General features: G+C 41.3%; 3 protein-coding genes across 4 annotated transcripts; 1 reads left to right on the top strand and 2 right to left on the bottom strand.

Annotated features, from left to right (window-relative positions):
• Nucleotides 1-1,763: 1,763 nt before the first annotated feature.
• dhps (deoxyhypusine synthase) lies at nucleotides 1,764-7,190 on the bottom strand. The gene is made up of 10 exons (XM_071473913.1): nucleotides 7,042-7,190; nucleotides 6,157-6,356; nucleotides 5,723-5,887; nucleotides 5,468-5,589; nucleotides 5,219-5,315; nucleotides 4,952-5,038; nucleotides 4,548-4,653; nucleotides 4,348-4,451; nucleotides 3,467-3,592; nucleotides 1,764-2,868 (listed from the first exon to the last, which is right to left on the bottom strand). Exons 2-10 carry the CDS (start codon nucleotides 6,349-6,351, stop codon nucleotides 2,773-2,775), a joined length of 1,098 nt encoding a protein of 365 aa, XP_071330014.1. The 5' UTR covers nucleotides 6,352-6,356; nucleotides 7,042-7,190; the 3' UTR covers nucleotides 1,764-2,772.
• A 920-nt stretch (nucleotides 7,191-8,110) lies between these two features.
• On the top strand, nucleotides 8,111-9,196 carry LOC139618186 (guanine nucleotide-binding protein G(I)/G(S)/G(O) subunit gamma-7-like). 2 transcript variants are annotated; one of them, XR_011689698.1, is made up of 2 exons: nucleotides 8,111-8,369; nucleotides 8,593-8,732. XR_011689698.1 is itself a non-coding variant. In XM_071473912.1 (2 exons), exons 1-2 carry the CDS (start codon nucleotides 8,277-8,279, stop codon nucleotides 8,719-8,721), a joined length of 219 nt encoding a protein of 72 aa, XP_071330013.1. In that variant the 5' UTR covers nucleotides 8,111-8,276; the 3' UTR covers nucleotides 8,722-9,196. The 2 variants fall into 2 exon arrangements, 1 of the variants encoding a protein (XP_071330013.1); XM_071473912.1 differs by having other exon boundaries at nucleotides 8,596-9,196.
• Nucleotides 9,196-14,572, bottom strand: fbxw9 (F-box and WD repeat domain containing 9). Its single transcript, XM_071473911.1, has 7 exons — nucleotides 13,933-14,572; nucleotides 13,703-13,850; nucleotides 12,008-13,022; nucleotides 11,672-11,820; nucleotides 11,330-11,533; nucleotides 11,174-11,239; nucleotides 9,196-11,080 (listed from the first exon to the last, which is right to left on the bottom strand). The coding sequence occupies exons 1-7, from the start codon at nucleotides 14,052-14,054 to the stop codon at nucleotides 11,006-11,008; spliced, it is 1,779 nt and encodes a 592-aa protein (XP_071330012.1). The 5' UTR covers nucleotides 14,055-14,572; the 3' UTR covers nucleotides 9,196-11,005.
• Nucleotides 14,573-15,518: the final 946 nt, after the last annotated feature.

Raw genomic sequence — 15,518 nt, 5'->3', positions numbered from 1 at the left:
AGCGAGCCATTAAAAAGCATTAAATTGAGATTTAGGACACTCACTGCTATCAATTGCTATCACTGACGCACTGGTCATTTACGCATTGCATTATGGGATTATTAGCATAAAGTAGTGCTCCTGCCCTGGACACCATTTTTTTGTCTGCTGTGGAATTTTTGAGATCACAATGTAATGGATAAGTTTATGCAGTGTACGGCCTCTTCACCAATCCGCCAATCAGGTAGTATAATAGCAGCTTTGCATAAATAGTTCCACATGAATTTACTCAGAGATGTGATTACAAATATGCAAATGTGCACAAACCTATGCACTATGTATTTCCTCTCTCTTTCTTCCACTTCCCACAAATCCACTCCACCCTGCAGCTGTGCAGCAGGTCAGCTCTCCCTCTGTCCTCCTTCCTTCTCCCTCCCTGTCTGACTCTTTGGTTCTCACCATAAAAAAAAAAAAAAGCGGCCAATCTGGCCGGCAGAAGACATAATTGCCATTATGACTGCTGCGGCCCTGCACATCACACAGTGTACTTATTGTTCCACAGAGGAGGAGGGGGCAAACACTGTCTGCTCTGTGCAGACGCCACACAGTATTATTATAGCGTGACTACAGCTCATCCACACACACAAGGTCTCTATCACACTGTTTTCGGCTCTCTCGGCCTCTCTGTAATCTTTCCATTAAGCACAGAGCAAACATAGTTTCTATAGAGCGCAAAATGCATACACCACTGACAAAATCTTTTAACTGTCAAGCCCTGAGTAAACACACACTCACACAGTGCCACCACCAATAGGAAATGATAGGAGGACTGAATGGAAAAGCAGTTTGTACCAAGTCAGGAACGCCCAGCCCCTATGTGTCTGTGTGTGTGTATGTGTACGTGTGACACATGGGGCTGAGGTTTTGGGAAAGTTGACCTTCTCGCAGTTTCAATTCCACTTCTCCAACTCTGTTTCCATAAAAGAAAAGGTCAGCATCCCACTAAAAAAAGACACCGACACAAAAAAAAAGGCTTCAGTGAATATATTATACACACATTTGATACAAAAACTATAATTCCATTCCAACGACAGTAAATATAACTGGGCTGTGAATAAAACAGTGACTCTCTGTAGAGGATATGGGAGCAGTGATTAGCCACAGGAAATATCCATTCCCACAATAGCAGACTCATGTATTGCTATGGGAAATGTCTTTATCATTGTTACTTGATTATGTGGTTGATTCTGCTGACAACAGAAAGGGAGAGAGCTGAGAGACCCACCTATACTGTGTGCATTCTGCCTGGGTGGGTGAAAACTGTGTGTCTTTGTATGAGCAAGCGCTAACCACACATGCAGAAGCTGTGATGTTCTTATGAGCCCCTCCGAGGATTCAAGGGGAGGATCTGACTGGAGGCGCATTGACTGGCGCATTCGCCACTGGTGCGTAGTACCTGAGCAAGCCTGCCACCACTCATACATGAATGAGATGCTTACAACTTTCGTTTCGCTTTGAACTCTGGCTTTAACATCGGAAAACACAGTGCTGAGTTCTGCCTTTTGTGCCTTCAGCTGCAAACCAAAACTATTTTTCTGCCTTAGAGTCTGTTTTTAATGATGCCTAAAATGTTCAGTTTTTGTTGAAACCATCAGACGTTTTAATTAAATTGTTTTTTTTTTTGAGGTCATAGTTAGTGACTGTGTTGTTCTGGACAGCAAATATATTCAGAGGTGTTTCTAATATTCCTGCCACGGACAAAAAATTAGACACACCTCTCAGCATGATGTGGACCACCACAATTTAATTCAATTTACATGTTTCCTACAATGTCACCAATAACGTTATAAGCATCATAAAGGCAGAATTTATGGTAGAGCTGCTATATCAAACTGTTACAGATATATTACAGGTGTACTTAATAAAGTGATTCAGTGTAACTCTCAGTGGTAGAATAACAACAGCAACACTTGATACAGTTACTATTCATCTTTTTGCTTTTATACATACTTCAAATGCAGTTGAGGAGTTTCAAATTGTATTTAATATTCTCAATATTATTTTTCATCATAGGTCAGCAGTACCCTATAATCATTTTTAAATCCTTTTATACAACAAAGATCACCAACATAGTCATGTGAAATGAAGTATCCCTTTGTGGCCTTTTCACACAGCACAAAGACTATTTGTAATTGTCCATGAAAACCCCATTAAATACAGGAAGACATTATAACTTTGAGATTTATTGAGCTGTAGAGGCACATCTTTCCTCCTGGAACAGTGACGGTAAGAATGAGATAATATAAAATCTGAGAAGCAATAAGACACATTCAAGTGATGCAACTGCCCACAACTGATCTGAAATAAATTAAAACCCCATCAACACACGCACGCACGCACGCACGCACGCACGCACGCGTGCACACACACACCACAGCTAAAACCTGATGCATTGTCGACAGTCTCTTTGGTGCATGCTATAGCATGCTACACATGCGATTTCTGCTATCAGAATAGAGAGAAAAAAACTGTACTTGTTTAAACAAGTAAATATTGGTATGGAAAGCATTAAGACAGGAAACCCTCAACATCGCCTCCCATTCACTAAGGAGTTCAATTGCAGCATTGTATGCATGACAACATCACAATGCCGCCTCTTAAAGTCGTAACCATGTATTTTCAATGGAAAGGTTCATTAGATCAAACTCATATGTTCAATTAGACAAACAAAGGAAGAACCAGAGCAACAAAGCTGGTTGTTGTTTCTAACGGAGTATTTAAGGAGGCAACTTTTTACTCTTTTTTCTTGCCAGCAGTCAGCTTGTCAGCTTGGAGGGCGAAGGTCTCCGCCACTATCAGAGGGAAGACTAAAGAGGCATCTGCATACACCTGGGAACAAACAACAAAGCAGCATATCACTCTTTTGTAAAATTATCATATTTGTGTTATGTTACATACTAACTACACTTAACTGAAGCCAGTCCCTGGTTTTCATATTTGTGTTTTGGTCCTCAGATGCCAGACTGTACCCTTGGATCAAATGTTGTGCAGACACTGCCACCACAAGGACTAACAGGGGACTACAACTCCTGGTTACCATTCACATTCCTGCCTCGCTGTGTAGGGCAAACAATTACTCAGCCTTTCTTGCCTGGTTGCCAGTTCTCACATTTATCCCTATAATATTTGTTTCGGTGGAAAGGAAAGTTGTCAAATTAACAGCAATTACAAACCTACATACATAAAACATGTTGTCAAATAGCCACAAGATGTTATGTCATGGCTGTAGTTTAAACCCACATCTGAAAAGGAGTTCAGGTGCTTTGTGCAAGACCTGTCAAAAGGCATCTGGGAAATATATGAAAAGTGAAGTAGAAGGGAAGACATCTCAAAATAACATCTAATAAAAATGGTATCTGAGAATATGATTGCAAAGGAGGAAACATCATCTGGTCCTGGCCATAATTGCTGGGATAAATATCGGTACCTTGACAGGTTTTGCATCTGTTCTGATCTTGCCCCAGGATATGGCCTCATCAGGTCTGGCCCCAGAGTCAGAGCCATCGAACTCCTGACCCGTGTTTACATACACCGAATAATCAGCTCCATTCCTCTGGAAGGAGACAAAGGAGAGTCAATGTATAACGTGTAAATAGCTGTACATATCACTTGCCCTTTTATACCTCCTCTATTTTAATTTTGTGTTCTCTTTAAGTTCCTATTTATTTTATTTAATTACCATTGTTTGCACCAAGGGAGCAGCGCTCAAATTTCGTTGTACTATGTATAATGACAATAAAGGCGATTCTGATTCTGATTCTGATTTAGTTTGTGAGGAGGTTTGCTTTGCTGGCTGTACTGTATGTAATGTCCATCTATAATCAAAGATCACCATCAACAATAAATACAGGGCTCTGTAAATACAGAGTGGACAACAATATTTGGGGTCTGTAAATACAGAGTGGACAACAATATTATATCATAGTTTTGCACAACTTCATGCAAAATGTTCATGGCACAACAGTGGTGACAGACGTATTCAGTAAAATTAGCAATACTGTAACATACAAATGCTCCAGTACAAGTAAAAGTGCTGCAGTGAATCTGTCACTTGAGTGCAGAAGCAAGCAATAATGCATTAATGTTCTTAGTGTATAAAGATACAAGCAAGTATAGCTGTCAAATAAATGTAGTCTGAAGTTGAAATGGAAATACTCAAGTATACTTCAAGTACCTCACATTTGTACTGAGTATATGTACCCAGTTACATTCAACCACTGACAGCCAATATAATTACTCGTAACTTTGCATAACTGTATTCAAAAAGTGATTCGAAAATAAGATAAAGATCATAGAGTAGGAAGTTACCATGAGATTAGCGTTAGCTATGTGATGTTTGACCAGCCCTCCTCCCAGGATGATCATTCCCGTTCTTTTGGCGAACACTGCCTGGCTGTTCAACCTGCGGATATCTGAAATAAAGTCCATGTTCACCACATATAGTCCACATATGACCAGCTAAGACAGCTGTGGTGATCTTGTTGTGTACCACTAATGTTGCTTTTTACCTTCCACTATGTCCAATACCAAACCAGGGTTCTTAAAAGAGTGGAAGTAGATCATGTCCCCCAGAGAGCCGTCTGTCAGAGCAGGACTGAACACTGGAATGTTATTCTGAAAACAGAATATAACACTAAATTTAGTGATTGGTTTCAGTAGCGCTACTGATCCCACCAACCACTCACAAACTCACAGATTAACATATAAAAAAACAATGATTCAAAGATTGAAACGATTTTACAGCAACTTGTCTTTGTGAGAATATGAAGTAATTTATTTTTGGTATGGTAAAGCACGTTGTAAAATTTTAAATGTATTGTTATTAGCTAGTTAGTTATCAGCTATTGATCTTGACAACTGTTCCCTTATGATACAATACATTAGACCCAGACCTAGATAAAGCAGGACCCACCTTGTATGCCCAGTAATAAACAGAGTCGGTGTTATTGATCTCCTTGCCAAGCCGATGGATCATTTTGGAGGGAGTCCAGTGGGTGCCCTGAAAAAACAAAGGTTACATCATGTAAACAATAATATAAGAGCAAAATCTGAAACATCCAAACAGCACAACAGCACAACTTTGCAGTAAAGACTGCAGACTAACTACTACTAACAGTTTCAGGTGCAAAAAATAATAATAATAATAATAATAATATACTAATTGCACAGTGAGACACACCTCTGTCTTCTGCTCCAACAACATCTGGTCCAGGATGGGCATCAGCCAGTCTTCAAACTTACAGTAGTTATCATTGGGCACCAATAGGTTCCCTATTCTACACACACACACACACACACACAGATGAAAAGGAACAGAGGATGTAAATAAACAGGATGTGATATGTAAGCTAGGTCAAACCCCTGCACGATGTCCTTCGTCATTCTGAGAACACTACAGGCCCCCTGAACTGCATCAGTGGTTGCCAACCTGTTAATCCCTCTCAGGCGGAGCTCCTTGCCAGGCAGGCTGAAGTCTCCCAAATACGTGTGAGCCAGACACTTGATCAAATCCTCCTCAATGCCTCCAGCTGTGGTAACAATCACATCCACCTAACAAAGAGGAACAAAACAGATTCTGTTTAACTAACACAGTCCCCCTGTCCAAACTCACACAGATGTTACCTGGGACGTACTGGGACTATGACCAGACCTGCATAATTATAGCAAGTGCAAAAATTTGTACCATTTTGTGCTCTGCCAGGTAGCGGATGCTCTCCCTGACTCCGGAGCTGATGAGGTTGGAGGTGTAACCCAGGAAGATGGTGCAACCTGAGTTCTTGGAGGATTCGCCGGCCTCTTTATACTCATTTCCTTCACCTGCCTCCACTGGCTCAAGACGCTTCTCTATCTGTGGGTGTTGAGTCATTAAGTAACAAGGGTTGATATTACAAATGTACACTGACAGACTGATCATAGGTTATTGAAGTTGTATCATTTAGAGACATAGCCATATCTGTTGATACAGAGCCACGCAGATAGTTTTCTTTGTTTTGGGGTGGAGGATGAAATCTCAAAGACAAATACTTCACAATCTGAGCAAAGAAAACCAAAACTATCTGCAAGGCTACTAAGGGAAAATAAACCCACACACTCTGTCCTAACAGATATTCCTCTCACCATGCGGTTGATCTCCTGGATGGCCAAGCTCAAGCTGCTGGCCTGGAAGCCCGTGGTGAGGTAGGACTTCAGCACTGCCTGCAGATCAACCCCCTGGTTGAAGTCGTAGCCTTTGATCTTCGGCATGTCCTCTGGGAGGTCGCAACTGGGCTTGAGGACGGCCTCCATGGCAACAGATGGGGCACGGTCAGCCATCTCTTCTGCAAAAACAAAAGAACATGTTAGTGGAGTGGTAGTCATCAGTTGAGCAGTGAACAAGAAACAGAAGATGCCATCTCTTTGGTCTGTGGTGATGAGTAGCGGCTCTCCTCTGACCGACATGTACAGCACATTACTGAGCTGCTGCATTTCGATTCATTGAATTTGAGTTTTTGGGGTACCCAAAAAATATATCCATATTTATCTGGCTATTTATTACGCTTTATTCCAGCCCCATGTTCTGTTATAACAGCTTTCCCTTTATGTGGGGCAGTGTAAGATGTCACAAGGTTAATATGTACGCGGGCTTACAGTTTTGTATGTTATCTACAGCAAATTTGTGGAAAATCATGTACAAATTTTGATGTAAACTGTGAAAATCAAAACTTTCACAGTTTACACAAAAGCTTTCATGGGGGTGGGGTAAATATTTTTGCTCAAAGGCCACTATTTGCCTTCCAACGCCTTAAGGCATTATGTAACACGACTTTTATAATATACATATATGCCTGTTATTAGGATAAACTGGACATTGGGAGTGAATGAAGCACATAATATGTCTAATAAGTGCAGGACAACTTAGGTCAAAATAGGCAGAATCCATGTGTTGCGAGACGAGCTAACTGAGCTGGTTATCGATTGGCCTTAATAAGGATCGAAAATTTGAAGACAGAGATGAAAACTTACCTATTCTTGAACAGGCGTCAGGTGAGAGAGGTGGTGAAATAGTTCAGTGGCTGTCACCAGACACGACAGAGACGTTTATTCAAGATTTTTATTTCTGTAAACATCGCACGAGTTGCTTGCGGCAAGCTAACTCCCACTACGGGAAGTGTGAAGAGACAAACTTGATCAAACCGCCTTTCTGCTGCAAACCCCCTAATTTAACAAGACATTTAAAATGGTCTGAATAAAATCCTGTCTGAGTGGATAGACTGTACATAAAGAGCTCCCATTACACACTGACAAGGGTGATCAAGGGTCAATCAAACAACTTATTCACTCAAAGTGCATGTAGACTGTTTGTAAATCACAGAACTGTATTGAAACCCGCATAGTATCAAATTAAGTTCATGTGCTTACCATTTATCTCAAACAAAATGACCGTGAAGAATGGTTTTTGTCACAGTTATACATTATTGTTGCAATTTGTATGACCACTGCTTGATGCCCAAAGCTGCACCTAGAAGGCTGTTTGAGCTGAACCAGTGTGGTCTAAATTATCCCACATACAGATGGCTGTTTAAAAGTCAACAGTGCATGACATTTGACAAGTTCAAGTTCATATGTTTTGCAGGTATCTGCAATGTTATTAGAAACTTCACCTGTCAGCTAAATGTACATGTTAAAATGACAATAGACAATAGTACTAAACTGTATCTAACATCTACCATCCTACAGTTCATTTAACACAATGTTGTATTGTCACTAATGTGTCACACCCCCTTTTGCATTCACTTGTCTGCACTGGTTTAATAAAAATGTATGCCTAACTCATTTACAACACCCTCTACTGGAAAAAAAAAAACATTTAACCAAATTGAATAATGTCTTAAATGTCCTACCTTTCTATTATTGCATACAGACAATCCTTCTTCAGACAGCATATTTTAGCTGGTAATCTTTTCATCAGCAGTGGCTGTGAAGTGGTATGTGATGTTTGTGACATTTCCAACACTATGTTGTATGACCTTCTATATCACAGAGCCTTTGAACTGCCCCCAACCGTGAATAAAAAGGGGGTACAGGTCAAAAAGGAAAGTCAGGAGCTGGTCTGACCAGACACTCCTGCACAACCTGAGCTGATGCTTTGGATCGGGTAAAATACTGCCCTCAATCTTTTTCCTGCTGCTGCTTTTGGTGTTGAAGAAAGATTTTGAGTCCAAATAGCTGGATTTTTGCTGAGTATTTAAACGAGGGGAATGTCAGGAAAGATGTGTAGCAGTAACAGTGTTGTTCAGACACAAAAACTGGTGGATCAACTTCGGGTGGAGGCGGGCATGGAGAGAATCAAGGTATGTGAGAATCTGAATAATCTTAAATATGTGCATGATAGCTGCTCATTCTCATATAAGATGACTGATTCATTTAAGACCAATCACCTGAAAAACTTCTATAAGTTAAAGTACTAACATGCCCCATGTCCCTATTATCGACTTCCACTGAGTATTTTATTTTATTTTATTATTACAACGATCAAAATCCTGTCAAATGCCATCCTGTCCGCCTTTGTCCCAGCAGATCTCCCTGACAGCCGCAGACTTGGTCCGGTACTGTCAGGACCACAGACGCAGTGACCCTCTGCTCACTGGCATCGCTGCCTCATCTAATCCTTTCAAAGATAAGAAGACCTGTGTGCTGCTGTGACAGTCCTGAGCACAGATCACCAACACATAACAGACTACCTTATGGACAGATCATGTCTGAAGATTGAACCGCAGATTTTCCACAGTCAAATGTGTATCTGATAAACTCCCTGTGGCTGTTGATCTGTTAGTCGCCCTGCCACCAGTGAGACAGCTGAAACCACTGTAGATTGTTTTAATATCCCATTAAAGCATCTCCTTTGAGGGTAAACATCATATATAGTGTGGCTCGTGCATCTAACATTGTCTAAATTAAAGACAGCTTTATGTAAAAAGTATGGATAATGGTTTCACTTTTTTCTCTTAATAGCTGTTATTAACTCTTTTACATAATCGTATAATGAATTTATGTCCCTTAAAAGCTTTGACCTCAAACTTACAAATTACATGGGTACTGGGAGCTGCTCAGATCAAGTAAAGTCAACTAAAACTGTTTCATGAGGGCAGTGAACAAATCCAGCCAATAATTCAGACACTAGATTTTCGGACAATTTAATGACATCCGTGGAAATAGTATTTCAGTGTGTTTTAACATATGCATATATCAAGTATTGTGCAAATGAATTATAGTTACATTTATTCAAACCACTAGCACACAGACAGACACACACACATACACACGCACACAAGGTATTTGCATAAGTACCTAAAAAAAGATAATATTGATTAGCACTGCTGACTGTGTTCAGATAAATAGCTTTACAAATACAATCAGTGTGTCACAAAGGGCTTGGATACAAGTGTTTCACTGTGCATGAAAAGTAACAAATGTTTTTTGGACAATATCAGTTCCTGGAACAGATTCAGTCAACTTGTAAGCATGTTAATACTATTACACCCTTTAAATATCTGCATTTTCCACGCTGTTTGAACAAAGAAACAACCAAAAGAGGAGAAACAAAATTCTTCAAATGCAGTGGGTTTTTTTTAAAGCTTTCAGTACTGGCACAAAACAACAAATAATAAGCACAATAAACACGTTTCCTGTGTGTGTTTTTTGTTTGTAGAAAAATGTCAACGGAATCAAACAAAGACAAAAAATAAATTGGTTGAGGGTTTTTGGCAAGTGACCACAACCTTCCCAAACCAACTCTGCTACTGAATAACAACACATTGGGAAATAAAAATTAGCAATCCAACTAAACAAGTCCAGCTAAATAAAATATGTTGGCCACATATAGCACAAGTGTATTTATTTCCAGTCTTACTTTTTGTTTTCATTTTTTAAGTTACTACTTATATTTCTCTTGATGAAAGTATTCAGGCCCCTTCACTTTTTTCACATTTTATCTCGAATCCTTATGCTAAAATCATTTAAATTCACTTTTCACTCATCAGTCTTCACTCAATACTCCATAAAGACAAAGTGAAGTTTTTGTAAACTGATGAAAAAGGAAGTCCCTAAGCCATTCCTGCATTGTCTTGTCTGTGTGTTTAGGGTAATTGTCCTGTTTGAAGATGAACCTTCTGCCCAGTCCGAGGTCCTGGTTTTCATTAAAGATATCGCTGTACTTTGCTCCATTCAGCTTCCCCTCAACCCTGACCAGTCTCCCTGTCCTTGCTACAAAACCCCCCCACAATATGCGTTGATGAATGGTATTGGGCAGCTAATGAGTGTTGTTGGGTCTCCTCCAGAACTGACATTCAGAACTGAGGGCAAACAGTTTGGTCTTGGTTTCGTCAGACCAGAGAATCCTGTTTTTCAGAGTCTGAGAGCCTTTTTTCAAACTCCTAGTGTTTTTTTATGAGTCTTTCTATGAGAAGAGGCTTCTGTCTGGTCACTCTGACACAAAGCCCACACCGGTGGAGTACAGCTGTGATGGTGGTCCTTCTGGAAGTTTCTCCCATCCCCACACAGGATCTCTGGAGCTCAGCCAGAATGACCATCACATTCTTGGTCACTTCTCTTACCAAGGCCAAAATCATGTCCAGTGAACTGAACTTACCACAGATGGAGTCCAATCAAGGTGCAGAAACATCTCAAGGTTTGCGCCTTATTATTATGGGGTATTGATTGTAGACTGATGAGGGAAACAATGAACTTAAAATATTGTAGTATAAGGCTGCAGCATAACAAAATGCGAAAAAAAGGGTCTGTACACTTTCTGAGCGCACAGGTGTTATCTAGCCAGCCTGCAAGTCAAGAGAGCTGTTTTTTTTTTTTTTCGTTTTATTACACCTATGCTGTTATGCACTCCATGTATTCTAAATTCTAAAATGCTGAATGGCCAGTATGGCGTTGACAGGCATCAGGTCTTGTCCCATAGTTTGCAGGTGGTGCGTTCTCATTTTCTGGGCCTCCAGACTTCTACACACATATCTCCCGAGGCTACAGCGAGGACTCCAGCATCCACACTCAGCTGACAGTAGAATACAGACAGGAGGGATATGCATGAGAGAGTGAAGACTAAAGGTGAAGAAGTTATCGATAAGATGTGTTATAAAGCACTAACCCCATTGACTCCAGCTTGATGCTGCAGTGTGCATAATGTCCTTGGAGGCGCACAAGGGACGTGCACCTGCAAAACAGACGAGAAATTACAATAGTAGTGATTCTGTAGCAGACTTCGCAAAATAGACAAAGCAGCAAGGAATTAGCCTCTTCCTACCTTGACAGTACGATCGGATGAACAGGTGTAGAGGGTTCCAGGGGACCTGTGGATGCCAGTGACCAGAGCTGTGTGTCCCACATCAAACTGCGACAGGGGTTTTAAGGTCCCCGCCTGCATAGAAAAGGAGTGGAGCTTGCCACTGTTGTCTCCTGCCCACACCTCACTGCCACTGTAGCTCATGGACAGCAGGTAAGAGCTCAGCTAGAAGAGGACAGATTGGTTGAAGGTTTACCTGAGCACATATGCACACAAACACAAATAAACAAGCTACGTGTGTGTGTGTGTGTGTGTGTGTGTGTGTGTGTGTGTGTGTGTGAGAGAGAGAGAGACTGCAGCTACCTGAAGTTTCTTCAAGCCTTTGCCTGCCCTGCGGTCATAGACAGCCACGGTGCAGTCTTTGCTTCCAGAGATGATGTACTTGTCATCTGCAGCCAGGCACATTACAGCGTTACCATGGAGACGGAGGCTTTTCACCAAGGGTTCAGCAGCTGTAGATAAAATTGTGACATAATCAACCTCAGTCTTTATAATTTAATTGCCAGATAACTGCTAAGCCCACATGACAAATGCTTAAGTGTATTTTCACATTCATAAAACTAAATCTAATCTTTATTTCCACTTTATGCACACTCAGCCACTAAACTGACTTGCAAGTTATATGTTAAACCCCCTCACCTCTGGTGTCATACATGCTGACCCTCTTGTCAAATGTACCAGCCAGCAACACATCCGTCTGACAGGACAAGCAGAGGACAGCAGCCCCAGCCCTGATCAGGCTCCTCTCTGCACCACCTGCTTGTAGGTCCCATAGCCTCACTGTGCTGTCAAAGCCCCCTGATGCCAGCAGAGATCCCTGAGATGCAAGACACCAGACCCAGCCCCGATGGGTGCTGAAGTCACCCTGCCCTACTAATGTGTGCAGCAACATGCCACTAGGGCTTGCTTGCAGATCCCACAATTTAACATTCCAGTCTCTTGAACCCGTGGCACAAACTGCCCCCTCTCCCCCAACAAGGAGGACTGAGTTGACCTGAGCAATGTGGCCAGAGGGTAGTGTGATGCACTCCAGCGCTGGGGGTGGGCTAGGAGCTCTAGTGGGTTGACACTGCTTCATCTCTACCTGTCTTCCATTACCCAGATTCCTGGGGTCTGCCAAGTCCTCTTGGTGATTAAGAGCACCATCTTGCCCGTGATTAGCATCAAATACCATCCTGGGGTCCCTTCCTTCTTCCATTAGTGCTGGCGCATCATCCTCCAGTCTCTCTTCCAATTCCTCTCTCAATCTTGCCAGTTGGTCCTCACCTTCAATGGGCTGCATTTCACCATCCTCACCTTCTATTGCCACCTCCAGCCCCTCATCAGCACCATATGCAGCCTCCTGAGCTGCCACTCCCACCCCTTCTACCTCAGCCTCTCTATCATCCTCCTGCCCTTCTGCACCTGGTTCCCTATCCTGCCCTGCCCTTTGCTGCTGCCTTACTTGCTCCTCATCCTCTTGGGTTTGTCTGGCTAAAAGGTGTGCTTGGTCTGTCCAGCCCGTTATCAGCTGCTCCATCTCCAGGCAAGCAGTAGGCCAGTCAAAGTCCTCCCTTGGCCCCACTGGAAAGCCAGCACAGGGTCCTAACAGTCTGCGTGCTCTGAGCTGCCAAGCAGTGCTGTCCTTTCCCACATCACCTAATGCATGACACACCTGAAAAGAGGAGAAACAGGGATTCAAGAATATTTCCCAAGATCTGCAAGACCAAGACCAAGACCAGTCTTGCATAAAGGTTCCATGTCAAGTTTCTGACCTTTAGTAGCACGATGGAGCACTTTTGTATGAGTGGGTCTCTGTTTATGACACATGCACAATCCAGACACGATACACAGTCCTGCCAGTGGTTTCACACTATTCCAATTATCTACAAGTGGGAAGAAGACTGCTTGCGAGTGGATGATAAATGAATGTTTAATGTTCGATGAGAAATTTGTTCGACCTCAAGGACACACATAATAAGTTTTGATAACTAACACTGAGTGCAAACATAACTGGTGTTTGTTTACAAGAAAACTCTACAGGTCACCTTTGAATTAAGAAATATCTATATTTCCAGAATCTATCTCTATCTATATCTGAAAAATCTATACCCCCTTGCTTTTTTGTTTTAATTATCAAGCTGAACACACAAACATCACAAACAACAAACTACAATCAATCCTGCTAACTTTGCCTTGTCAAATTTACACGTAATCAGTAAAAAAGGAAAAGGTATCATAGAGTTATTTAGGCTTCTGGGGATTTTGGAAACAAGTCAACAAGAAAATTAGAAGACAGGACATCTTAAAAGGAATTTTATGGAAGTGATGGGTCAATTCATCTTTAAAACGTACCTTTGGCAGTACAGTGATGACACACTGAGCAGGAAGGTGTGAAGCAATGTGTGTCACCAGCTCCCATGGTAATGACAATAAGCCACTTGCCTCAGCAGAAGGTGAGGGGCTCACTTCTGCTGAGGACGGGTGACCAGCAGGCAGAAGACTGGAAGGAATATGAAGACCGGCGTGACTTCCTCATTAATCTCGTCTGCTGCCAGTTAATTGAGTGTGGATGAAATTCTTACCCCTGCAGGTCAGGCCTGGAGACTTCACTACTCAGAGGTTTCACGGGGTCAGGACATGGTCCACCCTGGTCACCTTGTGTCCCCACCTCCGGTTCATAGGGGTTAACCCTGATCTCAGACATCACCTTTCTCTCTCTCACAAGACCACTAACTCATGCACCTCAAGCCAACATTACTTTAAACTAATTCTATTTGTACTCTTGGTAATACCTGTTTCAGTGCATTTAGCCTAAAGTACTGACAATGAAACTTGATCAAATGTTAGCTTAGCGTCAGCTACACTGGTAACAATTCATGAGATGAAGAAAGCTTTGACTATTTTTCAATAATAACAGTCCATTTGTTAAGGGTTTCGCAGTCTGTTAAATGTATATAAATAAAACGCGACTACACCTGAAATAGAGCAGGTTGAGCTTAGCTAGCTTCAAGTACTGCTACGTAAAACATTACTAAGAACAAGCCCAGCCTTTGACAAATCCAGGCGCCAGTCAAAGGTCGTCGCCCGAGTTAGTGTGACAGAAATGGAGGTCACTGTCACCATATCAACCAAATTAAGAAATGTCATGTAATGCGGTAGCATGAACTGGTCTTACATCCATGGGCGAACTACAAAAAAAATTCAAAACATAGCTTCCGGTGAAGAAAGATGTCGTCATCAAACTGCGTGACAAGATGGCAACCATGAAGACCGTTTTTTCATCTCTTGCTTAGATTTTTCTGATCATAATATAAAACTTTCTTTTAAGGTTATCAGATTGTACTCTAAACGTAAAGTTTCAAAAGTATTTTTTTTTATATTTTAATGTTTTTATTTACTTATAAGTCCCAAACATAATATTTCTTTCAAACCTGGACACCTTGTGCTCCCCTTATAATATTAATAACAACAATAACAACAATAACAGATAATAATATTTATTTATATAACACCTTTCAAAACTGTTACAAATCATTATTATTATTAATAAAGCCATTAAAAGTAAAGTTGCATAACAGACACATTATATCAATATCAAGTTTCCTCAAATGGACAGAAATCGACACTGTGGGTCATACCAGCTGGTAAAGTCACTCTTGTGGTTGTATCATTTCACCACTCACATTAGTTTAAGGTTACATCCCTGTTTATCCAGAATCATAGACAACATTAACGATTTGTGTGAAATTTTGTCATAATTACTGTGTGAAGTCTTGAGTAATGGCTAAAAGTGTTTTGTGAGGTCAGACTGACCTTGACTTTTCACCACCAAAATCTACTCAGGTCGACCTTGAGTCAACGTGAAGGTTTGTATCAAATTTGAAGAAATTCCATAAGGTGTTACGGAGATATGGCATGCATAAGGCCAAAACCATGTTTTGACATTTGACCAATGTATAATCAGTTCATCCTTGAGTCCAAATCCCAAATTTGAAGGGATTTCCTCGGGGAGTTCCTATGATATTGTGTTAACAAGGCCAAAACCATGTTTTGTAAGGTCACCGTGACCTTGACCTTTGAACAAAGTCTAGTTGGTACATCCTTGAAACCAAGTGAATGTTTGTACCACATTTGACATCAAGCCCTCACGGTATCACAGGAAATGTGG

This window comes from Trachinotus anak, unplaced genomic scaffold (genome assembly GCF_046630095.1).
Source record: "Trachinotus anak isolate AG129_WGS33_773 ecotype Australia unplaced genomic scaffold, CSIRO_AGI_Tana_v1 ptg000003l, whole genome shotgun sequence".
In the NCBI taxonomy this organism is placed as follows: domain Eukaryota; kingdom Metazoa; phylum Chordata; class Actinopteri; order Carangiformes; family Carangidae; genus Trachinotus; species Trachinotus anak.
Note: the sequence above shows the minus strand (reverse complement) of the source record. Positions and strands in the feature narration are given on the sequence as shown.

Excerpts from the sequence above, each read along its gene's own strand:
- LOC139618186 (XM_071473912.1), top strand. The coding sequence starts at position 8,277 with ATGTCAGGAAAGATGTGTAGCAGTAACAGTGTTGTTCAGACACAAAAA. Across the intron at positions 8,370-8,595 it reads CGGGCATGGAGAGAATCAAG|ATCTCCCTGACAGCCGCAGA; the intron begins GTATGTGAGAAT and ends TTGTCCCAGCAG.
- fbxw9 (XM_071473911.1), bottom strand. The coding sequence starts at position 14,054 with ATGTCTGAGATCAGGGTTAACCCCTATGAACCGGAGGTGGGGACACAA. Across the intron at positions 13,851-13,932 it reads TCCAGGCCTGACCTGCAGGG|TCTTCTGCCTGCTGGTCACC; the intron begins GTAAGAATTTCA and ends TATTCCTTCCAG. Across the intron at positions 13,023-13,702 it reads TCATCACTGTACTGCCAAAG|GTGTGTCATGCATTAGGTGA; the intron begins GTACGTTTTAAA and ends TCCTCTTTTCAG.
- dhps (XM_071473913.1), bottom strand. The coding sequence starts at position 6,351 with ATGGCTGACCGTGCCCCATCTGTTGCCATGGAGGCCGTCCTCAAGCCC. Across the intron at positions 5,590-5,722 it reads ACCTGGCAGAGCACAAAATG|GTGGATGTGATTGTTACCAC; the intron begins GTACAAATTTTT and ends CCTCTTTGTTAG. Across the intron at positions 4,654-4,951 it reads TTTATTACTGGGCATACAAG|AATAACATTCCAGTGTTCAG; the intron begins GTGGGTCCTGCT and ends TTCTGTTTTCAG.